This window comes from Globicephala melas, chromosome 4 (genome assembly GCF_963455315.2).
Source record: "Globicephala melas chromosome 4, mGloMel1.2, whole genome shotgun sequence".
In the NCBI taxonomy this organism is placed as follows: domain Eukaryota; kingdom Metazoa; phylum Chordata; class Mammalia; order Artiodactyla; family Delphinidae; genus Globicephala; species Globicephala melas.
This window is the reverse complement of record NC_083317.1, coordinates 65577810-65604279: the sequence shown is the minus strand read 5'-3', so window position 1 is coordinate 65604279 and position 26470 is coordinate 65577810. Positions and strand designations below refer to the sequence as shown.

The window sequence follows — 26470 nt, the reverse complement described above, 5'->3', positions numbered from 1 at the left end:
TCAGCCATTTGTGATGCTGAACAACTTCTGCGTGAGTGGGGTAGCGAAGGGGTGAATGTCCTGGATGCGCAGCAGCCGCTGGGTGTGCTGGATGTTGATGCTGCGGAGCTCGGTGAGCATAGCCATGATCTTCAGGAACAGGAACCTGCCGGCCAGTCAGGAAGGGTTGGGGGTGTGGCCCGCCCTGCCCCCACCCACCAACACTGGGGCCCCTCTGAAATTGAACACATTGGAGGGTTTTCATCTCAGGTTTTCATCTCGTCTCACAGGTCAGCCAAGAGACAAGGCTTGGCTGAATTCCTTAAGCTTCCCTTTCCGCCTGCAGATGAGGGGGCAGAACAGCCTGGGCCCTGCAGGCGTGCACCCACCCTTCCCACTCGCACCCCCTCCCCTGGGCCTGAGCCCCTGTACACAGGGGCGTCTGTGGGAAAACCAGGCATTGCAGGCACCACGGGAATAGGTCATTCGGGGGGACATCACTGCCGTGGCTAATGGACGGGGGTCAGGATGGGGTGGAGTAGTTGTGGAGGCACGGGCCACAGGCAGCAGTCCCTCCCCGGATCTAGCCTGGGATCCGGTGTCTGAGACACACCTCGTGCCTCAGTTTCCCCATGATGCCTCCTGGCTCCGTACAGGGGAGGACTGAGCAAAGCAAGACACAGCCACCCCCAGCATCCCAGGAGGCCAAGCTCAAAAGCCAGCTGCAGCGGAGGCCAAGTAAGGACTTGAGGTTCTATGTTCGCTCTAGCACACCCAGTGCTGGCCTTCCCCCGTCCAGCCCGGGACCATGGTACCAGGTCACAGTGCTGCTGAGGCCCAGTGAACGGGGGGTAGCCTCTATCTGGTCAAGCCCTGAGCAGCCTTCCTCCTTCGGGTTGTGACCAGGACTAACTAAGGAGTCTCCTACCCCGTTATCTGTTGTTTGTCCTGGGAGGTGGTTAGGTAGTTAGTGCTCAAGGGTGTGGGCTGTAGGCTTGGCCCGCAAGGATCCATCTCCAGACCCCAGCTGCCTGGGGCGGGACCCGGGTCAGTCGCCCGGAGCCCCCAGTCCCTTACAGGATATGATGGCGCCCACTGCATGGGGCTGTTTTCAAGATGAAAGGTGATGTGCATGTAAAACTGCTTGGCACCAGGGCTGGCTCTTCTGGATAAACAGTAGTTGTTCTAGGTCGACTGGGCAGGAGGCCTCAGTGGAGGTCACAAAGCAGGGTCTCAAAGCCCTGGTAATTAGAGGCTGCCCCAGGAGCAGCTGTGGTCTGCGCCCCCAGAGAGACCCAGAACAGTCGGGGGCCTGGGGGCAGGGCTCACACCCCCTCACACCCTCTCTGCTTCCTGCTCGCCGGTGGGCGGGCCGGGGCCGGTTGCACTTGATGTAGGCCTTCAGGGTAATGGCGAACCACTCCTGCAGCTGGTCCAGCAAGCGGCACTGCCCCACACCCGGGCGGTCTGGTGGGGAGGAGAAGGTGGTACGGTCCCCGCAAGGCCATGGGGGCCGAGAGAAGCTTGGTCCATCCCAGAGGGGACAAACTGCCAACCACCTTCCAGAGCCAGGAATTCCCAGGCAAGGAAGTGAGGGGGGCGCTAAGAGGGCTTTGCATCACCCCTCTGACCCTAGGAGAAAACAGCCAGAGTCCCCAATCTGGCTGAGCAGTGAGTGGAGGGCGAGGCCATCAGTTGGGACCTTCCCTAGGGAAGGCAAAGGAGGGGCTGCTGCCTCCCTCAGCTGAAGCTGATGGGGTGTGAGCAAGCCTGGAGAGGTGGGGGAGGGGCACGGGGAAGCCAGGTAGGACGACAGGTGGGGTTATCATCTGGAGAGAAGAGGGAGATGGCCTGCATTAGCACATACTCCTTATGCAGCTGCAGCTTTTTCCGCATGTAGTGGAATTTCAATACGGGCTCCAGCAGAAGCTGCTGGAAGCCACCTGTAGGGTGGGTGCAGGCTGGAGGGGTAAACTTCTCAGGAAGCTGACCCAAGACCCAGACTTCCCTCACCAAGGTCTTTTTTCCCATTGCCCAATCTTATGCCCTGCAATCCCAGGACCCGTGTAACCTGGCGTGGCTCCTCTCCTCCCTCCATGGCTGTTTCCCACCCTCTGCCGGGGCAGACAGGCATCTCTCGGGCACCTGCAGGGTTTCCAAGCAGTAGGACAGCTGACCACACTCCCAGGTCCTGGTCTCTGTGTTGAACATCGTGTTGAATCTCAGTGGGCACAGCTCAAAGGCGGCCGCCTTCAGCAGGGAGATCTGGTCCTCGATGAGCAGGTCCCTGGCAGCAAAGGATAAGGAAGAGATGCCGCTTCCTAGGAAACTGCCGCAGGCCAGCACCCCCTCTCATAATCCAGAATCAGGATGGGAGGGTGGTGAAGAGGCGAGGGAGGATGGGCTCCTCCCCCTGCGGATTATTGCAGGTGCCTTCAAACTGCCTCCAATCTCTCCCTGTCCCAAGCCAGCAAGCAGATTCCTCCTCCCTGCCGTCTTCCTCTGGTCTCCTGCTACCTTCAGGGACTGTCCACTGCTGATGTAGCTTGGTGTCCAGGCCCTTACAGCCTAGCCCCATCACCTCCAGCTCCCTGCACAGCCACTGACCCCCCCAGCCGATGCCTTGGCTCCCGGTCCCTGGCCTCCTGCTTTCTGCCTCGGTTTCCCCACTTGGAATGAGTACCCCTATAGCTTCACTTAAGTAGACTCTGCTAGTCCTTTGGGCTAAGCTGTCCTTGTGCCTCCTAGAGGTCTTTCCAGACTGCAGTCCTTTTGCAAGTGCCAGTCCTCCATGAGTTCCATGCAGCGGGGCTATTTGCTTCCTGCCGTCTGTTTGGGATTTGCTGTTTTTTCTGTTTCTCTCCAGGCAGCCTGGATGCCCTGAGCTCCACCCATAGCACTGAGCACAGGCCCAGCCACAGTGGATGCCTCTAGTATTCACGGTTAGACTGACACCCCTCCCAACCTGAGAGGGGCCCCCATCTCCCCACTGATGGAGGCATTCCAACTGAAAACCCAGGAGGGAGCTCTTCAGGAGGACCTTTGCCTGGCTTTGGTCTCCTCGGGAGTTCAGTCCCTTCTTTTAGATCCACGGCGTTGAGCCATGAATGCCGTGAACTTGATCTTTCCTACCGTGTGTCCCCGCCGCTGCCCTCACCCCCCGCCCCGCCCAGCTCCCAGCCCAGGACCGGGCAGGGGACCGGCTCTGGAGGCTGTACTCTGCTTCCAAAGTTGGCCCCTCTGATTAGCTGCGATCCCGCGCACGTGCCTTAACCTTGGTTTTCTATCTGTGGAATGAAGGTGAGAGCAACTGCTGCCTCCTGGGGTGGCTGTACCCCAAACTGGTTGTCATGAGAAATGAGTGGCCTCCCACCCTGGTGGTAGGGTCTGGGTCATGAGATGTTGGTGGGGATCTGCCAGGTCTATGCGTGGAAGGGGGCCTTTCTCCCTGCTCCCTTGACCTACTCTGCCACAATCTGAACCCCACTCCAGCCTGTGGCCACCATCACCCCAGTAAATAAGTCCTACGTGTCACCCACAGGGCAACCTGTGGGCTCCTGGAAGAGAACCTGCCCTCTGCCTGCGGATGAAATCAGGGCTCCTCATGTGTGATTCAGCTCCACCTGCCCAGGCCTGGCAAGGCCAGTGGCTGACCCCAGGGAAGACACGCCCAGTGCCATCTCCAGCCCTGACAGGCTCCATATTGTGTGGCTGTGGTTACCACCACACCAGAAGGGTCCAGGGTCTCTCATTCACCCCGGTTGCCCAGTGGCTGCTGCCTTCACGCCTAGCTCTGGGGCATCCCGGCCCCTTGTCCTCCTTCTCAGCCTTCTCTGGGCAGCAGACTGCCAGTGACCCCGCGTCTGTTCCTGGCCCTTTCCTTCTTCTCCCTCTGGACTTCCTTCCTTTTCCTTCCAACTCTTCCTTTGCTCTGGAACTGTCAACTTGTGATTCCTGCCCCTTTGCGGGGAAACGGGGAGGGGGATTACTTTCTGAACGTCTGCCATGTATGTGATGAATGCTCTTCCAGATATTCTCTTATTCCACACAATGGCCCTGCAAGGTAGGCATTATTAGCCCCTGTCTAGCAGATGAAGAGGCTGAGACACAGGTCAAAGGGCAGGCCACAGTCACAAAGCTAATGAGCCATACAGACAGCGAGGGCTCCGTTCCCCAGCAGGACCAGGTGGCCTGGGGGCAGAGGTAAAGGAGGGTCTTTTGGCACCAACGTCCCCCAAATTCAGAGAAATCTACCCCAGACCATTTGAACCTGTTGGCCATTTCCTGCTCCTTTCCACACCATCCACCCGGCCCCTGGGTCCTACCTGAAATGGAGAATGACTTTGGCAAAGTTGATGATGCCTTTGAACACGTAGGTTGACGTGTCAGCCACGTGGGGCAACAGGGAAGAGATCTCTTTCCCACTATTGTCGGCTGCGGGCTTGTAGTTCCAGATGCTGCCGTCTTCCCCCCGCAGCTGCAGGGAGGCCTTCGCTGACCGTAGATCTTCCCTGATCTTGCACCACTTGGCAGCTTCTTCATTTGACTGAGTCTGCAGAGACTCCGAATCTTGTGGACACGGCTAAGCACCTCTGGCAGCTGGGACATGAGCCGGGAGGGGTAGAGAAGAGAGGAGAGACAGCATATATTCCCCCAAACAGGTTCTGACACAGGCCCCAGACAGGCAGACACAGCAACAGCTGCACTCTGAGTGGCTGCACAGTGGCAGGAGTGTACACCCCACCTCCACACACAGCACTTGTTCCTTCTTTTTGGTCTTCTCCTATCAGGTGGATCTATTAATTCATGGTCCCTCACATCCCTGCCTGGTCAGGGGTGTGTCCCAAGCATTCCTGACCTTGCACTCCAGAAACTCAGAGAAAAGGATCTGGGAGCTAAATATGGAAAGAAGCAGACTTCGGAGGCCACTGGCTACCAGTTCTCTGAGCTGGACGGGTCACCGAGATACCTGTGAGCACAGGCGGAAGAGGGCACTGGGATCAGACATGGCTACCATTGCTGAGATCACTGGAGTTTATTGGTTCAGTAAAACCAGTTCACAAATGTCATGCCCCTGCAGGTCCTGCCCCTGTCCTCATAAAGCCCTGAACGCCAGCAACCCTGGGGCAACTCAGCTGTCCATCAGTCCATTTATGGCTCAGACTCAATTTCTACCTGCTGCGGAAGGACAGAGCAGAGTTCCTGACCTGAGCATGAGTCAGAATCACCTGAGGGGTCTTGTCAAGGCACAGACTGCTGGGCCCCAACCTCAAAGTTTCTGATTCAGGACATAGGGGACGATCTGAGATTTTGCCTTTCTTACAAGTTCCCAGATGCTGCTGCTGCTGCAAGTCCAGGGGCCACTCTTTGAGAACCGCTGGGAATGAGGTTGGGGTTCTGAGGAGCTAGCGCAGGAGCTGAGCCGTCGCTAAAGCCTCATACCCGGAAATTCTTGAAACGCGTGAAGATGCCATCAGAGGTTTTCACCTGAGCGGTTATCAACTCCCTGATCATCATCCGCTGCTCTTCAGTCAGAGCCTTGGCTCCAGGGGGCTGAGTCCCAATCTGTTCTCTCCTCTTCCTCCTGATCAAGGCCCGCTTCTGCTCCACGGCCACGTCAGACATGACCACTGCAGGGATAGCCAGAAGCAGCCTCAGGCACCTGCAGGGGCTCGGGCAGCAGCAGCAGATGGGGACATGCTCGTGACAAGAAACCTGCCTTTTTCCAGACTCTCAAGGACTCTGGGCTCCTCTGAAGAAACACCTGGGGAAGGACGGGTTCAAGACAACTTCGTGGAGCGATGGGAATTGTTCAGGCTTCTGGATCTTAAGGCACCGGCTTGAGTGACGGTTTTGCCACTTTCTAGTGGTGACTTTGACAGGCTCCCTAACCTCTCTTGCCTTCAGTTTCCTTCTTGGTAATCTGCAGTGACAGTGCTCACCTCACACTGCTGCTAGGATCAGACACTGCACAGGAAATGCCTAGTACAGCTCCTGGTACATAATAGTTGTTCAATAAATGCACTCGATTATTCTTTTATGGTGGATCAGATACCAACAAGACTCCTCAGAGGCCCCCAAGATCTCTGGGACTCCAAGACTCCAGAGAGCTGGGGCTACTGCTTAGCAAGAAATATCGACTCCAGCCACTTCCTATGTAGCCGGTAGCCTTAGGGTCTTCCCTGGATTTCTGGGGCCCACTTGTGTGTGCAGAGCAAAGCTGTGGGGATCCTGGCAGGGAGGGGACGGCAGGGACTGCTGGTCTGCAGGAAAGGCTCTCTGCCCAAATGCCCAAGGAACTTGGCCCCTGAAAGGCTGCCCAGGGTCTCGGGTCCCTCTGTGACTGATGGAGAGAAATACGCTCTGGTAGCTTCCAGCCTTTTCCCCATGTGCTTTAATCTCAGAGCCCCTGGGAGCACAGTTATACCAAAGCTGGACAGGGGAAATGAGAACCCCCCTCTCACTGGCGGCACACAGTTCCTGGGAGGACGCCGGGTCTGGGCAGCTGGTGGAAGGCGGGGGGTCATAGCACACCACGCGTCTCCAGCTTCCCGTCCCCAATGCACCGCCCCCAATTTGCCTTAAACAACTATGAAGGGAACAAAATGAATCACACAAGCGCAACAGAGGTGAGAAGCGGGCATGACCCTGGCCAGAGAGAACCTGGCCTCCCAGAGCAGAGAGCGCAGACGCGCTCCACCGCTCCACCCCTCCACCCCTCCAGGAGAGGCAGCTGGCCTCAGGCCGACGCCCGCCCGTCTGCGCACGCGCCCGCACACATCCCGCGGCTGCGCACGCGCCCGCACACATCCCGCGGCCCGAGCCTGCTCGGGCTCACGTGCCCACGCCCGCATGCGCGGCCTGTGCTGTCTTTCCTGCAGCCGCTCTCCAGGAGCTTGCGCAGGCGGCAGGCGGCAGGCCTGGCGCTGCCGCCGAGTCTTCCGGGTGATCTCGTAGGTGCCCTTCTGGACAGGGCACCAGAGCTGGGCGTTGCGTTTCATGGCTGTGCTGCGAGAGGACAAAGAGCAAGAGGTAGGCCGCGTGGGGCACTGGCTCCCAGTCCCTTCCCGACACGGACACTAGTCACACCCTCTGTGGGCCCTGCCTTTGCCTCTGAGTTGGGTCGGGGCCACAGAAGGGGTACAGGCGGACGCTCTTCAGGCGTCTGTCGGTGGGTGTTGGGCTTCCCCAGGGGCCCCGGAGCCGGCTGGAGGAGGGGAGCGGGGGAGGAGACTGTCCAGCAACATTCATGCGGGAGGTGGGCACTGCTTCCAACAGGGCCTGCACCAGAGCTGCTTTCTGGGATGCTTCAGCGCCAGGCCGAGCCTCGGTCTTTCCCGCACCCTGCCCTCTTCCCCCTCACTCCCAGGCGCCCCCAGGTTTCTGTGGAGGCGGCCTCTTCCAGGATTTCTCCTTCTTGGAAGAGGGAGCCGGAGGAAACCTGTCCCCAGGAGTATAGAAGCTCCCTGCCTTCCCCAGTCCCCATTCTGGACTGGGGGTTCAGGGGCAGCCAGAGGACCGGGTAGACTATGGGAAGCTTTCTACCTCACTGGACAAAGGCTTTCCCCTTGGAAGAGCAGATTCTCCTGATGGACCTAGGGGAACAGAGAGGTTCAGAGGCCCGTAATAGTGGGGTGAGCACGCACTGCACCCACACGTCCCCGCACAGCTGTGCCAGGAGGGAGACAAGGGGGTAGATGCCTTTTAGAGATCTTAACCGTCTTATGGCCTAACCCGTGTCTCAGTCCAGCTAAGTGTCTACACATGCTGTGTGCGCAGAACTCCCAGCAGAGCCCCGTCAACACACAGGAGCATGACAGAAAATAAAATGGTGGTTGGTTTAATTAGTAAGTTTGGGGGAGGTTTGTTACTTGGGAAGAGATCATGGAAACAGATGGCCTGGAGCTTTGTTAGATGTCGATCTGGACTGGGGTCGATGGGGTGCCAGCCAACACCCCCAGTTTTGATCCTATTCCACTCTTATATCAGCCCTTCTTACAGAATGATGCCCTGTGGGCAGGAAAATGACAGTGACTAGGTGACTGGTATGTGCCAGCCACATCTCTCTTTCATGTGAATTTAATAAGACCAGTTAGCTGTGCAGTTTCAATTCATTCCAGCTGTATTTACTCTGAGGTTTGCACCTGTTCCTCACTGCTTGGGAATGTGTGAAATCTAGCCAGCAGAGGGTGGAAATGATCGCCTCTTAAATTCCATGAAAGTAAAATACTTCTTCAGTGAGGCCTTTGCAAAAATAATTAATTGTAAAATCCAGTATTTAGTCTGAATACCAAAGATGGGGTAAATTCTCAGCAAGGAAGAGCCATCAATAAATGAATGAATAAATTAATAAACAGTGTTTGTATGTGACTGGGTCTTGCTGCCCTGAGTGCACACATCCTCACCCCCTCTGTGGGCGAGTGATTAGTTGACATGGCTTAGCTACTAGGTGGTGGAGCCAGAATTTGAACCCATGTCAGTCGGACTCCAAAACCTGTGTTCTTTTTTTTTAAAATTAATTAATTTATTTATTATTTGGCTGCATTGGGTCTTTGTTGCTGTGCAGGCTTTCTCTAGTTGCGGCGAGCAGGGGCTACTTTTCATTGCAGTACACAGGCTTCTCATTGCGGTGGCTTCTCTTGTTGTGGAGCACGGGCTCTAGGTGCGCGGGCTTCAGTAGCTGTGGCGCGAGGGTCAGCAGTTGTGGCTTGCGGGCTCTAGAGCGCAGGCTCAATAGTTGTGGTGCACGGGCTTAGTTGCTCCGCCGCATGTGGGATCTTCCCGGACCAGGGCTCGAACCCATGTCCCCTGCATTGGCGGGTGGATTCTTAACCACTGCACCACCAGGGAAGTCCCAAGACCGGTGTTCTTAATTCAACATTGTGCTGCATCCTTCACAAGATGCGTTTCTGAGTGGGTAAACCATTTATTAAACCTCCTTCGTTTCTGTGCAGACTTGTTCCTAGGCAGTTCATTTCACACAGATCCCTCCATGTCATGTGAGTCCTTTGGGGTAGCTCTCTGTTCTTGGGCAGAAAGTGATTCCCTAAGGTCCTCAATTCTTGCCATCTCAATGCTGGTTACAGCAGAAGGGACCAAGGAACTTTGCTGTCACTCCAGCCACATCCAGAGGCATCTGGCCCTGCACCCTCTGGAGAGCTGCGGGTCCTCCCTCTCACAGTCAGAGGAGCATGTGTCAGTCCACTGGCCTCTTGAGCAGTTCCAGGGAGGCTCCATCTGTGTTCCACATCCTTCACTTTCTAAGCAGAGGCTCATGTGAGCAGATGGCCATACCACTAAAAGGACCTGCAGTTTTTCTGGGGCTGATGCTGCCTGTTTTCTGCAGATTCAGTGGTTCTTAGCCTTTGTATTTTCCTCATTGTTTATGTTGGAGCTTTTTCTTTTGTTTCTCACCAGCCAGGGCCTTTTACTAAGCCCTTTAAAAAAAAACAGCTTTGGCAAAGGACCTTTGGAGAGCTTTGGGGTGGCTGCACATTCAGGATGGTTCCACAGCGTGTGCTGCCTAAGAAATCATTGACATTGTTGAAGGCTCAGTCCTGGGTGCATGCAGCAGTGGCCTGACCAGGCTGATGTAAATATATGCAGTAACTTCATTTGCCAAAGTCCCAGGTCTACTATTAAATTAGGGGGAAGGGAGGTCTTCCATGAATGACATACATGGGGGTACACAAGGGAATGACTAACTGTGACCAAACAGGACCCAGCTGTCCTACTGTCACCTGGAGGTCAGAGGACTTTGGATTTTGCTCCCTGGGGCTGGAGATGTGGCAGGTACTGTCCTGCTCTCACTGTCAAGAGGGCCTAGCCCCTGCCACTGGCCTTTGACTCTCTCTACTCAGTAACTTCTCTGGTGCTAAGGCTTCTCATAAATAACTGGAACCTGCTGGAAGAGGCCAACATGGCCTTCAGCATGAAAAGGAAGAGGAGAGTGTGCCTTTCTGGGGATGTTACCAGCTGATCTGTGTCCATCCACGGGCTGATCTGGCAGGGAGAGAAGTGGAGGAGGAACTGTAGAGGCACGTGTCCCTCAGAAGTCGGCCCAGAGGGAACCACTGTGGGTGGAGAGCGTGCTGTTCAGGGAGAAGATTCCAACTTGGGGAGAAAGAAAGGAAGGAGAGTGGTGCATACCGAGACCAGAGGATAAGGGGCAAATTCTAAAGAAAATGTGAATTGTTTCTGCAGTAGAGGGAACAAGGATCCCGGGGGTGGGGAGAGCAGAGGAGAGGAACGGAGTGGGGAGGGAGGGGAGAAAGGAGAGTAGCACAGGGTGCTACTTTCATGGGTGAAAAGGGAGCAAGGAAAGGACTGCAGAGGCATCCTCAAGGATGGGAACTAGATGGAACCCAGCGGTGAGCTGGGAGCAGCAGAGAAGGATGACAGGTTACGGGAGGCTCACAAAGGGAGCCTGGTGCTGCGAGCGGACTCAGCAATTTCAGGTTCCTAAACTAGGCTGAATGAGACCCTGCTTCAGGACCCGGGATTTCCTGTTGCTCAGGGGATTAGGCTGTGAGATGCAGCACCCGCAGCATGAATGATACGGGATAGGTGGCTGATCTCGACTCCAAACTAGAAAACATCAGAAAAATGTGTGACATGCACGCTCCTCTACTACAGAAGGAACGTGTGAAAGGGAAGGAGTAGAAGGAAGGTGCGGGGAAGACTTTGCCTGGGGGTGGAAATAGGAGGATGGGAAGCCATCAACTAGTAACCTTTGGAGTCAGGTATTTAGAGACCACCGGAACGGTGCTGTGGCTGCATCCAGGCCAGCGGGCCAGAAATCAGGTATTGACATGGGAATTGGTTGGCTTTAGGTACAAGAAAGAAGATGCCCAGCGAGAGGTCCAAGGTGCTGCCTGTTAGGTTTTGAAATTTAGCAGAGATGTCATTCTGGGCAGCCCTAAGGGCATGTCCATGTGCTGCATTTGTTGGGAAAGTGACTCTCCAGGGCCCAGACAGAAGGAGGGTCACTGTGAGACACCAGTCAGCTCCACTTAGCACTCCCTGGCTCCCCTGCTGGCCTGTGAGCCCACCGGTCACCCACCCCGGCCAGCAGCAGACTCTCTCCCCAGCTGGCGGTGGGAGAGATTTCATCAAGTTCTCAGTTGAGTCAATGGGTGAGTAGAGGTGCCCATGTGTCACCTTATGTCGGCTCATGTGGGGTCTGAGGCTTATACAACTGGAGGAGTCTTCTTTACAAAAAAAGAGTACAAGGTTGAAAATACATAATTAGGTACCAAAGAGAATATGTATTTGTGAGAAAGAATGAGAAGAGAAGTCACAATAAATAACAAATACTAAAAAGGACAAGTAGCAAACATCATGAAATCCAGAAAAATAGCCTAATATTTTAATTAATTAACTTCCTGACACTCCTCTATGATATCTTGATTGTCTCCTTGTGGGAGACAGAATAATGGCCCCCAAAGACATCCATATCCTAATCCCCGGAACATGTGAATATGTTTCCTTATATTGGCAAAAGGGTCTTTGCAGCTGTGATTGAGGTTACAGACCTTGAGACCGGGAATTAGTTACCTGGAGGTACCCGGGTGGGCTCCATCTAATTACCAGAGTTCTTAAAAGGCTTTCCTGGGTTTATTCAGAGAAAGAGATATGATGATATACAGACTGCCAACAAACACATGAAAGAATGCTCAACATCATTAATTATTAGAGAAATGCAAATCAAAACTACAGTGAGATATCATCTCACACCAGTCAGAATGGCCATCATCAAAAAATCTAGAAACAATAAATGCTGGAGAGGGTGTGGAGAAAAGGGAACACTCTTGCACTGCTGGTGGGAATGTGAATTGGTACAGCCACTATGGAGAACAGTATGGAGGTTCCTTAAAAAAGTACAAATAGAACTACCATATGACCCAGCAGTCCCACTACTGGGCATATACCCTGAGAAAACCATAATTCAAAAAGAGTCATGTACCAAAATGTTCATTGCAGCTCTATTTACAATAGCCAGGAGATGGAAGCAACCTAAATGTCCATAATCAGATGAACGGATAAAGAAGATGTGGCACATATATACAATGGAGTATTACTCAGCCATAAAAAGAAACGAAATTGAGTTATTTGTAGTGAGGTGGATGGACCTAGAGTCTGTTATACAGAGTGAAGTAAGTCAGAAAGAGAAAGACAAATACCGTATGCTAACACATATATATGGAATCTAAGAAAAAAACAAAAAATGTCATGAAGAACCTAGGGGTAAGACGGGAATAAAGACACAGACCTACTAGAGAATGGACTTGAGGATATGGGGAGGGGAAGGGTAAGCTGTGACAAAGTGAGAGAGTGGCATGGACACATATATACCAAACGTAAAATAGATAGCTAGTGGGAAGCAGCTGCATAGCACAGGGAGATCAACTTGGTGCTTTGTGAACACCTAGACGGGTGGGATAGGGAGGGTAGGAGGGAGATGCAAGAGGGAGGGGATATGGGGATATATGTGTACATATAGTTGATTCACTGTGTTAAACAGCAGAAACTAACACACCATCGTACAGCAGTTATACTCCAATAAAGATGATAAAAAAAAGAACCCCAAATGGCTCACATATGGCTTCTGAGCCATAGTTTGCGAACCCCTTGTTTAGACTAAGTTTATTATATAACTAAAATATATTTTAAATAAGTGCTTTTGTTGTATGGGAAAATAATCTTTTGTATTAACCAACTAATTCAATAAGCTGTAGCCTCTGGGGCCTTGCTTAGAATATTTTAGACTCTGGCCATATCTTTAGAGACAAAACACCCATCCCAGTGGAGATAATCCATTTACCTTGGCCATCTCGGTGGTGACCATCGGCCTTCCCAGCAGCAGAGTCGCACAGCCATCCATGGGATGGCGGGGATAGTGCCTGCCACACGTGACTCACTGAGTCAAGGTTCAGTGGCCTCAGAGGTGACTCCTGACCATCCCCAGATGTGGAGTTGCCTTAAAGCAAAGTCTCTGGCCATAGGCTCAGCCAGGCTGGGCTGTGAGGTGGGGAGGAGGGCTTGGTGGTGCTGACACCTGTAGGAGAGGCTCGGTTCTATGGGACAAGGTGCCTCTCCTGGCAAGTGGAGACAGAAAACTCACTGGGGCAAAGCCAGTGCAGCCCCAGGGCTGTGCAGTGTGTGGCAGGCTTAGGAGGGACCCCTCACTGAGGACTTGAGGCCCTGTGACTGTCACGCTGCTTTGTCTCAGTCGTGGTCCCAGAGTCTGCCAACGCTAGTTCAGCAGGCTGAGCGGAACCAGGGCTGGGATGTTCCCACTGTCGAGCTCCCACAGTCCCCGACCTTCTGGGTCAGGAGGCTCCAACTGCAACAGAGAGTGGGCTGAGTGTATGTATGACTCATGGCGGTTCATTACGGTTGAGGTTTCCACTGTGATTATTTCTCTAGGAGGCAAGTGCAGGATCAGGAAGCATTATGAATGAGACTCAGTATAAGTGATTCCCTTCATGATTTTTTCCACCTTAGAAATGTGGAGAGCAGCAAGGCCAACACATACACATCCCACAGCGATGTTGACCTCAAACTTAAGATACATTTGTGTTCCCACACTTCTTTCACATGGAACTGGGGGCAGCAGCAAAAGAGAAAGAAAAACCATGCCTGTTAGGTGGTAACTTCTTTGCTGTGACTTCTCCTTTGAGGTCCACTTTGAACAATCAGGAATAAAGGATCAATCAAAACATCAATATCCCTGAAGTAGTTGCCTTGTTAAAGACTGGAGCATTAGCTTAATCTTTTGCTTTTCACAGGAGCGAACAAACACTTCACTTGGGTGAGAGGCTGCCTCTCTGGTCAGGGCAGTGCTTCCTCTTCCCTGTGCTGTAGTCATAGGTTATTATTTCCCAGGATCTGATCCAATCTTGTCTGTCACCCACATTTCAGTCCAGGTCAGAGGGAGGCTGTAAGTGCCCCCCATCTGGCACTACTAAGTCCCAAGTCCAGTACTTGAACTTGCAAGTGACCAGATTACCGTATTTACTCTCATTATGTGCCCCTGACTTTTTCTCTGGGATGTCTTCACTGTAAAACACAGGAGAAGGGGAGGAATGTTGCTAGTATCTGCTTTGTCTAATTAGTTCTGAGCAAATTTCATGCATCTGAGGGGCTCTGCACTTTAGCCCCCGGGGCAAAGTTAATTCGAACTTAGATCTCCAGACACTTCTTTCCTTTGTCTGAGCCACCTTCCTGGATAGGGTTCCTTACTTGAAACTGCATGTTTGTGTAAGAGAGAGACAAGCACTCAGGGAGAGGGAAAGAGTCTGAGATGAGGGGTCTGAGCACAGCTCACAAGAGTGTGATCTGTGGCTCAGACCTCAGGACGCTGGCTGACCAGGAGCAGGGAGCATGGACCATGGGGAAAGGTTCTAAGGGTTCTTTCCTCCACCAGGCCCTGCCAGCAGCCAGCAGCCCCTCATTCGTCAGCCTAATCCTTTGGGTTCCGAGCAGCAACTGCTGATGGCTATTCTAGCTCTCAAGGGAAAAGAGGAGACAGAAGCCCAAAGTGGTGAGTTTCACAGGATATGTTTCTCCCACTTGCTTTGTTCTTAAGGATGCTTTATGGCAGATGTAGGGAGTGGGCTAGATACATGTTTCAGACAACAGTAAGAGGGTTCTGGCCACGAAGAGGGAGGGGGAGAGGAAGGGGAGAAGAACTGTTGATTAGATGGCAATGTGGGGGGGCGGTGTGGGGGAGAGAACTAGGGATTCTCAAAAAATTATTGTGGCAGTCTTCGTGTGAAAATTTCCGACTCCTTACACTTATTTCCTGATTTAAATTGTTTTTGTTTTGAACTCATGTCTTAATCCAGCCCTCCTGATGAGAAGAGCAAGAATATCTAAGTATGGTTTTTGTTTGTTTGGTTGGTCTTTAGTTAAATTGGTTTGTCTCTTTTACTCAGTTTGCCCCTCCCAGGGGATAAGGAGGATTTGAGTCTGGGACTTCCTAGGGGTCAACATTTCTCAAGTGCTTGCTTGCTTTGCTCCTCCCAGCCAAGCACAGATAATAGGGCAGCTCACACAGCCCACTGCAAGAGATCAGCAGCAGTGGTGACTGGGACCCGTGGGCATGGAGCTCTTTTCTTTCAGTCAAGATTCTGACTGTCCACGGGGGATTCTGCTAAGACTGGGAAGCACTGAATTATACATCCCACTGGTTGGGAGGTTGACTTGGGCCTTGGACAGGAAGAACCTAGAATAAGTGAAATACTGGATCCTGGTCCCAATGGAAGCAGCCTCTCTAGTGTGCCCTGGGGGCTGCATGCTGGGCCCCGTGGCACCTCTGGTACCCTGATAAGCTATGACCAGAAGGTCATGACCACAGCCACATGGGGTTGGAAGGCTGAAAATGGTTAGGAACTAATCCCGGGAGACTTTATTTCCACGATTCAAAGTAGGTCTTTCTGGGAGCTAAGGAGATAATTAGGGCAGTGAAAATAATCTTGTAGGACACTGTAATGGTAGGTACATGTCATTATACATTTATCCAAACCCATAGAATGTACACCACCAAGAGTGAACTCTGACGTAAACTCTGGACTCTGGGTGATTAGGATGTGTCAGTGTAGGTTCATTGATTGTAACAAATGTCCAGTTGTTACCGGGTCCAAGCTCGCTCCGCTGGCTGCACAGCAGGCCAATAAATCGGAGACGAGGTGTTGAGGTGAGGAGTACAACTTTATTCAGAAAGCCAGCAGACGGAGAAGATGGCAGACTAATGTCTCAAAGTAACCATCTTGTCGGGGGTCTGGATGCAGTTTCTTTTATAGCATAGAGAAGGGGAGGAAATGAGGAAGTAAAGTAAAAAGGCCATAAGTTTTGCAAATATCCCCTGGAATGGCCAGCCTCGGGGAAGGAATGTGTTAATTTCTTCTTTCTTGCAGCCATCCACAGGTGGACAGGGTCAGGATGCCTCCCTGAAGGAAGGCACTTTGGTTTAACATTCAGGCAGAGGGGTAGGGTTCCCTGAGGCAGGCCATTGTGTATAGACAGTATCATTTTAGTGAACAAAAGCAATGGGAAGCAAAGGTTAAAGTAGAAGAAACAGATCCAACATGGAGTCAGATTTGGCTCTTCCCTGTTACACCATTTTGGTGGGAGCCTGTGCAAGTGGGGTTCAGAGAGTATATGTGGACTCTGTACCTTTCTTTCAGTTTTGCTGTGACACTAAAACTGCTCTAAAAAAAACCGAAACTAAAACTGCTCTAAAAAAAACCAAAGTCTTAAAAAAAGAAGTAGGCCCTTTTGTAAAGACAGGCATTTCTGTGTCCAGGAGAAAAAGGCAGATCCCAGCTCAGGTAAGGCAGCTTGCCAGAAGTCCTTGGGTCATGGGTAAAATACATAGTTTTCATCTCTCAGTCCATCCTGGCTCACAAGGGCCTGGTCTTAGCTCTCTTATAAAAATAGCAAATTATTTACAGTAAGGAACAGGGAACTAAGAACAGGTAATAAAACCACTGAGGCAAAGAAACTGTTCTCAGGTTTCTGCAGGGATCTTCTGGATCCCTTTTCCTTTGAGTCTCTTGTGTGGTCAGAAGACAGGAAAAAGGCTGCAGGACTGCCAGGCCTCTTGAGTCTATAAGGGCAGTTTTAACTTCAGGCACAGCTCTAAGCTAAGAAACACCCAGAAAGTACACTCTTGTTATTAAGAACAGCACACTGATGTCCCCAGATGAGTCAGCTTCAAGCACAGCTGAAAAGTAGGAGAAGTTTTGAGTCCCCGACCTATATTCTACTCTTTTGCAGCAACCAGAAATGTGGAGCTCTTAAGCTGCTGGTAACAGAAAAGCATATATGATAAACCTAGGGAGTTTCCTTAGTGTGAATCCACTTAATGTTTTACCTCCCTCTGAGGAATATTTGTATTTTAAAGAAGAACAGAGAGAGTCAACTAAAGGAGTAATGTGTGGACAGGGAATGTTGCTCACCATCCCAGGTCTACAAGGATCAAGCCATGAGCCACTGTAGCAGTGCCCCCTGAGGGGAATTCAGGATGGAGAAAGATAGCAAACATCCTGTGCCTTGGACACTGGCTCTTGACAGTTAAGATGCATATCTAAGGAATAATTTCAATGAGTCTAGACTCTTGCATCTTCCCATACATAGAAAAGCACTAAAATCATTAACTTGAGATGTCTGTTCTTTGTGATTCACAGTAATCTTTTGATGTTCGACCACATGTTTGTTTTGTTTTGTTTTGTTTTTCCAGCCCCCAAACTCCTATATATCCTGACTCCTCACTTACCTCTTCAGAGTAGTTTCTCGGAGCATCTGAGAGGCCATCTCCCAGGATATAGTCCTCAGTAAGATCCCCGAATAAAACTTTTTCACTAATGGTATAAATTCAGGTCGAGCCTGAGGAAAATAGATGTTTATCAACTAGACAGGTATCCTTCTCAAAATCTCTTAAGATTCCCCCGGGGTGTACTCTAGGAGACCCCTGGAACAGGGGGCAGCCAGGGCAGGACACATGGAGGTGCAGCTCTGACCCACGTGAGGCAATCCTAGAGGCACCCTCTCCCTTTTTGTCCTTGGGTGGAGATAGAAAAGACCCAAGAAGACAAGGAATAGGAACCTTCTCTTTGAATGTGGTCCCATTTTTCATAAGTGGGAGCAGTGCCAAGAATCTTCCCTTCCTAGAAATGGCAGGTTTCAGCAACTGGGGGAGCTACTAAAATTGAGTTTCAGCTGTTCCAGACCCTATAATTGCTCCAAGGCACCATCAGTCATACTTGTGGTTGTGGAGCCAAATCCAGCCTCTGTACTCTGACACTGAATTAAATCTCAGAGACAGAGTTTGGAGTGAAGTAGAAAAGAATAGCCTTATTCCTTTGCCAGGCAGAGGGGGCCACAGTGGGCTAATGCCCTCAAAACTCTTGTGTCCCCACCTGGAGGGGGTAGTGAGGAGTTTTATAGTAATGGTTCAAAGAGGGCGTGGTCAGCTCGTGGACATTCTTCTGATTGGTTGGTGGTGAGGTAAGTGGGAGGCAGCAGCATCATCCTTCTGGTTCCAAACGGTCTAACGTGCTTGTGGGTATGCGTGCTTGTGGGTAGCAGACCGTGAACTTCTCCCACCTGGTGGGGCTTGTGTATCTGCACAACAGCTCAAAGATATTGTTATGTATATCCCCTGAGGGGGGACCAGGACCCTGCCCCAAGGCTGCACTGTTGTTCCTCTTGACTGCTCCTCCCTTGTCTCTGCATCTCCTCCCTTCCCTAATTAGCATGTTTGAACCTGCCTGTTGCAACTCAGGGGAGGTCAAGGAGGCTGAATGAAGCCTATTTCCTGTAATTAAGAAATGGGGGACACAGAAAGGCTTTTGTGGCCAGGAGCCCCACAAGTCCTGCTCAGTATCAGTTGAGCCCCAGTATCTCTCCTCTCAGAGTCTTGGAACACTGGTTTCCCCTCATTCATGAATTATATTGCAGAATGTGATACCTGTGTCTATTTTTGCTACTAGGTTATAATCTCCCTGAGGGCAGCTGTTTTGTATCACCTGTACCACATTCATTTGGTGAATGCTCTCTTCAGTTCAATAATTCTTTTAAAGATGGCCTTTCCTAACACTGCTTTAATAAAGTTCTGTTTTGATTGAAAAGGAGAAAAAAAAATCAGCTCACAACCACCTTGAAAGAATCTTCCTGGTGGCGCAGTGGTTGAGAGTCCGCCTGCCGATGCAGGGGACACGGGTTCGTGCCCCGGTCCGGGAAGATCCCACATGCCGCGTACCGAAGGAAAAAAAAAAAAAAGAATCTTCCTTGCAGCTCACGATAGTATTGAACGAAACTCATGCTTACTTTTAATTTATTATTAAATGAATTAATATTTAAATGAGTAAAATCTCTTTAATTTTTTAAAACTTACGTACAAAATGATGGCAAAAGTCATGATAGAGATAAATTATATTTTGACAGTAAAGAAATACTTGTGTATTAAATATATATGGAATTACCTAAAAACTAAGATATGATTTGGACTTCTAAATTTATTTTTAAATAAATCACTATAATATATAAGAGGGATAAAGGAATTGAGGAAAGAATGTGAAAATCTGGAATCTGATAACACAACAGTGCCTCTTTCTGGCAATATTAATGACAATGACCTTCTCTCAACAGCTGTAGTTAGTTTCCTTTAGTCCTTGTCCTTGGTTTTCTTTTATTCTTTGAGTATATTTAAAACAGTTTTTTAAAAGTTTTTGTCTAGTAAGTTCAATATCTGAGCTTCCTCATGGACAGTTTTGTCAATTCTTTTTTTTTCCTTTGAATGGATCATACTTTACCGCTTCTTTGTATGCTTTGTGATTTTTTTTGTTGTTGAAAATTTGACATTCAGATATTACAATGTGTTAACTCTGGAAGCCAGATTCTTCCTGTCCCCCTGGGTTTGCTTTTCTTAATTGTTGAAGGCTTAGCTTATATTCAGTTAGTGTTTGACAGAGATTTCCTTGAAATCCAGGAGCTAAACAAAACAAAACAAACCCCCCACCTTACCTACTCTTTGTGGAGTGGCTTGTCCTAGGGCACTCCTTTTAACACCTAGCCATTTGCAACTCTCCCTCAGTCCTCACTTCCTGCTTGCGCTGAACTTTGGAGAGCAGCCAACTATAAAAGCTTAGGGTCTTCTCAAGTCTTTTACACTTTTGAATGGTCCTTATTTCCCAAAGAATCTCTCCCTGGCTTTTCCTCCCAGGCCTTAGGCAGTCTGTTGTATGTCTCCACCTGAATCTTTTGTCCCCAGGAAGCTGCGGATTTTTGTTTGCCTTACAAAGTTCTTGAGCAGTGCTTGTCACGCACACACACCCTTCCCCGTGTGGGTTACAAGTGAGTCAAAACAGAGACAGCACTTTACACAGTCCTTCATTTGGCCTCCAGACAGGTTAGGACAGACAAACACAATAATTAGTGAATAAGGTCTGCTCTGCTCCCTCCAGAACCAGGGACCAGGGGTCCACACTGGGAATACAGGCTGCTGATTTCAAGACTGCTGCTGAGCCAGGGAGGGGATGTAGCAAGAAAAGTAAAACTGCCGCAGAGCTTTCCTGCCGTTTTTAAGTGGCCTTTTTCTTAATTCAGCATTTGCTTGGTTGACGTAAACTTCTGACTCTTCTCAAGAGTTCTGGCAAAGTTGGTTCTGACAGGTGCTGCTTGTTTGTCAGTGTTTGTGTGGAGGGACAGGAGTTTGGAGCCGCCCATTCTGCCATTTTGCTGACATCAGTGCTCGTGGATGACTCACTTCTTAACTTCTTTGTCTTTGTCTCAGTTCCTTTTTCTGTACAGGAGATGATACAGGGAGCTTGTAGTGAGGCTTTCCTTTTGAGAGAAATGATCACTAAAACAAAAAAAGCCTATTCCAGAAGTCTGTCAACTGAAAAAAAGATGCACAACCTGAAAGTTGAGAATTATGATTTATTCGAGGATATTACTGAGGATTATAGTGTGTAAACAGCCTCTTAGATAGCTTTGTGGAACTTTCCAAAGAGGTAAGGGAGGAGCCAGGATATAAAGGAGGTTTTGCTGGAAAAAAAAAAAATGTAGTTGAACATGAAGAGATTACTGCAAATCACAAAAAAATCCAGACATTTCAAGTTAATGATTTTAGTGCCTTTCTGTGTATGGGAAGATGCAAGGGTCTGGGTTCATTGAGATTATTCCTCTGACATGCATCTTAACTATCTAGGGCCAATAGCCTATTTTTCTCCATCCTGAATGCCCCTCAGGGTGCACCGTTGGTGGTAGCTGCAGTGACTGATGGCTTGTGTGGCATTCTTTGTTTACTAAAATGGCAGACAACATTTTTTTTTGTCCACAAGCCCAAGACCTTTTTGTGTTGGGCTTTGCATCCACATTGGCCATAATGGTGAACGACGTCTCCCCAGAAGGAGCTGTAGGCATCCATCAGTTTGTTTTTTAGTTTATGATTAGTACTTTTTGGTTCCTGTGCAGGTAAATCATGAAGATATTCTCCTATGTTTTCTTCTAAGAGGTTTATAGTTTAAGATTTTAACTTAATTCTGAGATCCATCTCAAATTAGTTGTGTTTGGTGTAATGTGTTAAGATTCATTTTCCTCCCTTTCATTTATTCACTAGTTCCAGCATCATTTGTTGAAAAGACAATCCTTTCCCCATTACATAGCTCTGGCACATTAGTCAAAACTCATTTAACTATATATGCCTGGGCATAAGTCTGGACCCCCGATTCTGTAACATTTATCTTGTTGTCTATCCTTATGCCAATATCACAGTGTTTTGATGGAAACTTTATAGCAAGTCTTGAATTCAGGTGCGTGGACCATTCAACTTTGCTTAAAATTGACCTTTGTCCATTACATATAAAATTCAAAATCAACTTATCAAAGTTACTAAAATGCTTGTGGTATTTTGATTGTTATTAAATCTATAGATCAATTTGGGGAGAATCAACATCATCATAATGTTGAGTGCTCCAATACGTGAATGTGGTATATCTCTCTATTTATTTAGGTCACTTATTTTTTCACAGTGTTTTGTAATTTTCAGTGCAGAGATCTTGCATATCTTTTGTTAAATTTATTATTAAGTATTCAGGTTTTTATACTGTTATTATAAATTAAAATTTTTCATCTTCTAATTGTTGCTAATACACACACACACACACACACATATTTTTCCTTCCTCTGTATATTGCCCCGTGTCTGGTGACTTTGTTAAATAGCTCCAATAGTTGCTCCTTAGTACTCCTTAGGTTCTTCCATGTTAAAAAAAAAAAAACATGTTTTCTGCAAATAATGACAGTTTTACTTGTTCCTTTCCAATCTTTATGCTTTTTTCTTGCCTTATTGAACCATTTAGAACCGTTACTACACAATTGAATAGAAGTGTGGTGGGGTGTATGTCCTTGACTTGTTGCCAGTTTTGAGGTGGGGGGCATCCACTATTTCACCATTGCCTGTGATGCTAGCTTTAGGTTTTTGATAGATGCTTTTGTCAGATTGAGGAAATTTTTTTCTATTCCTAGTTTTTTTGAGAATTTCTGATCATGAATCAGTGGAATTTTGTTGAATTTTTTCTTCAGTTATGGAGATCATAATGATCTCCTTTTTCTCCAATAAATATGGTAAATTGTACTGATTTTTTGAATGTTGAACCAACCTTGCATTTTTGGAGTAAATCCACTTGGTCCTGATGTATTGTCCAGGTTTTCGTTTGTTTTTGTAGTGCTGGATTTGATTTGGTCACATTTTGTTAATGACTTTTGCATCTACATTAATGAGAAATACAGATCTGTAAATTTATTTTCTTATCTTTGTCAGGTTTTGGTATCATGGTTATATTGGCCTTTTAAAACATGATAGTTAAGTGTTTTCTCTTTATTTTCTGAAGGAATTTGTGTAAAATTGGTATTGGTATCTTTAAATATTTGATGAATTCACCATTGAAACCATTTGGTCCTAGAGGTTTCTTTGTGGAAGGTTTTTTGATAACGAATTCATTTTACTTAATAGATATAGAGCTATTCAGATTTTCTATTTGTTGTCGTATCTGTTTTGGTAAATTCTATATTTCAAGGACATTGTCCATTCCAGCTAAAATACCAAATTTATTGTCTAAGTCCTCAAAATGTTCCCTTATTAATCTTTTAATGCCTGTATGATCTGTAGTGACATTCTTTCCTTCATTGTAGTGATACCTTCCCCTAGTCTCTTTTTTTTTCTGGATAGTAACATTAGGATTTTTTTTACTGAGATATAATTGATTTACAATATTACATTAGTTTCAGGTGTACAGTATAGTGATTCAGTATTTTTATAGATTATACTCCATTTAAAGTTATTACAGAATAATGGCTATATTTTCCTGGGATGTACAATATATTCTTGTTACTTATTTATTTTGTAACAGTAATTTGTGTCTCTTAATCTCATACCCCATCTCGCTCCTCCCCCCATTCCCTCTCTCCACTGGTAACCACTAGTTTCTTCTCTGTATCTGTGAGTCTGTTTCTGTTTTGTTATATACATTCGTTTTATTTTTTAGATTTCACTTATAAGTGATAATGTTGAGTATTTGTCTTTCTCTGTCTATTTCACTAAGCATGATATTCTCTAGGTCCATCCATGTTTTTGCAAACGGTAGAATGCAGTTCTTTTGTTTTGGCTGAATAATATCCCGGTGTGTGTGTGTGTGTGTGTGTGTGTGTGTGTGTGTGTGTGTGTGTGTGTGTGTGTGTGTGTGTGTGTGTGTGTGTGTGTGTGTGTGTGTGTGTGTGTGTGTGTGTGTGTGTGTGTGTGTGTGTGTGTGTGTGTCACACCTTATTTATCCATTCATCTGTTGATGGACATTTAGGTTTTTTCCATATCTTGACTATTGTAAATAATGCTGCTGTGAATATTGGGGTGCATGTATATTTTTGAATTAGCGTTTTCATTTTCTCTGAGTATATACCCAGCAGTGGATTTGCTGGATCATGAGGTAGTGCTACTTTTTGATTCTTAAGGAACCAACATATCGTTTTCCATAGTGGTTATACCAATTTAAAATCTCACCAACAGTATACTAGAGTTCCCTTTTCTGCACATCCTAACCAATGTTTGTTAGTTGTAAACTTTTTGATGATAGCCATTTTAGACAGGTGTAGGTAATACCTCATTCTATTTTTGATTTGCATTTCTCTGATGATTAGTGATATTGAGCATTTTTTTCATGTGCCTGTTGGCCATCTGAATATCTTCTTTGGAAAAATATCCATTCAGGTTTTCTGCCCTTTTTTTTTTCTTTCTCCAAGTGTTTTTATTATTATTATTTTTAAATTATTTATTGATTTATTTATTGGCTGTGTTGGGTCTTCATTGCTACGTGTGGGTGTTCTCTAGTTGCGGAGAGCAGGTGCTACTCTTCGTTGCAGTGCGTGGGCTTCTCAGAGCGCAGTCTTAGTAGTTGTGGCACACGGGCTTAGTTGCTCCGCGGCATGTGGGATCCTCCGGGACCAGGGCTCAAACCCGTGTCCTCTGCATTGGCAGGCAGGTTCTTAACCACTGTGCCACCAGGGAAGTCCCTCTGCCCATTTTATAATTGGGTTCTTGGTTTTTTGATATTGAGTTTTATGAGATGTTTATAAATTTTGGACATTAACCATTTATCTGTTATATCATATGCAAATATTTTCTTTGCTTGTAGGTTGTCTTTTCATTTTGTCAGTGGTTTCTTTTGCTGTGCAAAACTCTTAAGTTTAGTTAGTTCCCATTTGTCTATTTTTGCGTTTTTTTCTTTTGCCTTAGGAGACTGATACAAAAAAATATTACTACAATTTATGTCAAAGAGTTTTCCATCAATGTTCTCTTCTAGGAGTTTTATTGTTTCAGGTCTTACATTTAGGCCTTTCAGCCATTTTGAGTTGTTTTTTGTGTGTGTGTGTGTGTGGTACATGGGCCTCTTACTGCTGTGGCCTCTCCCGTTGCAGAATACAGGGTCTGGACGCGCAGGCTCAGTGGCCATGGCTCACGGGCCCAGCCACTCCACAGCATGTGGGATCTTCCCGGACCGGGGCATGAACCCGTGTCCCCTGCATCGGCAGGTGGATTCTCAACCACTGTGCCACCAGGGGAGCCCTTGAGTTTATTTTTGTATATGGTGTGAGGTAATGTTCTAATTACATTGTTTTACGTGTAGCTGTCCAGTTTTCCCAGCCCAACTTGTTGAAGAGACTGTGTTTTCTCCATTGTATATTCTTGCCTCCTTTGTCCTACATTAATTGACCATAGATGTGTGGGTTTATTTCTGAGCTCTCTATGATGTTCCATTGGTCTATGTGTCTGTTTTTATGCCAGTACCATGCTGTTTTGATTACTGTAGCTTTGTAGTATAGTCTGAAGTCTGGAAGAGTTATACCTCCAGCTTTGTTCTTTGTTCTCAGGATTACATTTGCAATTTGGGGTTTTTTTGTGGTTCCATATACATTTTAAGATTATTATTACTTTATTATTTATTTATTTTGATTTTTTGGCTGTGTTGGGTCTTCGCTGCATGCAGGCTTTCTCTAGTTGCGGTGAGCATGGGCTACTCTTTGTTGTGGTGCATGGACTTCTCATTGCGGTGGCTTCTCTTGTTGTGGAGCATGGGCTCTAGGTGCGTGGGCTTCAGTATTTGTGGCACATGGGCTCAGTAGTTGTGGTGCACGGGCTCTAGAGTGCAGGTTCAGTAGTTGTGGTGCACAGGCTTAGTTGCTCCATGGCATGTGGGATCTTCTTGGACCAGGACCTGAACCTGTGCCCCCTGCATTGGCAGGTGAATTCTTAACCACTGTGCCACCAAGGAAGCCCCAAATTTTAGGATTATTTGTTCCAGTTGTGTGAAAAATGTCATGAGTGTTTTGATAGTGGTTGTATTAATTTTGTAGATTGCTTGGGTAGTATGGTCTTTTAAACAATGTTAATTCTCCTAATCCAAGAACACAGGCCATCTTTCCATTTCTTTATGTCATTTTCAAATTCCTTCATCAATATATTATAGTTTTCAGAATATAGGTGTTTCATCTCTTAGGTGAAGTTTATTTCTAGGTATTTTATTTCTATTATTTCTATTTCTATTTTATTTCTAGGTATTTTATTCTTTTTGGTGTGATTGTAAATGGAATCACATTTACAATCACACCAAAAAGAATAAAGTACCTAGAAATAAACTTCCCTGATTGTTTCCTTAATTTTTCTTTCTGACAGTAATTATTTGTGTATACAAAAGTGACATATTTCTATATATTAATCTTGTGTCTGGCAAATTTACTGAATTAATTTATTAGTTCTAATAGTTTTTGGTGGAGACTTTAGGGTTTTGTATATATCATGTCATGTGCAAATAGTGACAGTTTTACTTCTTTCCTTCCAATTTCGATGCCTTTTTTCCTTTTTCTTGTCTAATTGCTTTTGTTAGAACTTCCAATATTATGTTAAATATATGTGGCAAGAGTGGGCATCCTTGTCTTGTTCCTGAATTTAAAGGAAAAGTTTTCAGTTTTTCACCGTTGAATATGATGTTAGCTATGGGTTTGTCATAGATGGCCTTTATTATGTTGAGATTTGTTCCCTCTATACCCACTTTGATGAGAGTTTTTATCATGAATCGATGTTGAATTTTGTCAAATGCTTTTCTCTGTCTGTTGTGATAATCATGTGATTTTTTTTCCCTTCCACTTGTTAATGTGGTGTATCACATTGATTAATTTGTGAATATTGAACTGTTCTTGCATCCCTGGGATAAATCCCACTTGATTATGGTTTGTAATCCTTTTTATATACTTTTAGATTCAGTTTGCTGATATATTGTTCAGGATTTTTGCATCTATATTCATAAAAGATATTGGCCTGTAATTTTCTTTTTTGTGGTATCTTTGGTGTTGGTATCAGGGTAATGGTAGCCTCATAGAATCAATTTGGGAGTGTTCCATCCCTTCAATATTTTGGAATAGTTTGAGAGGTATAG

At 47.3% G+C, this 26470-nt stretch overlaps 1 protein-coding gene across 1 annotated transcript; it reads right to left on the bottom strand.

The window, feature by feature from the left end:
- NR1I2 (nuclear receptor subfamily 1 group I member 2) lies at positions 1 to 6977 on the bottom strand. The gene is made up of 8 exons (XM_060297573.1): positions 6847 to 6977; positions 5422 to 5609; positions 4897 to 4927; positions 4305 to 4548; positions 2133 to 2266; positions 1794 to 1931; positions 1341 to 1446; positions 1 to 145 (listed from the first exon to the last, which is right to left on the bottom strand). Coding segments are annotated over exons 1-8 (987 nt in total). The 5' UTR covers positions 6848 to 6977.
- Positions 6978 to 26470: the final 19493 nt, after the last annotated feature.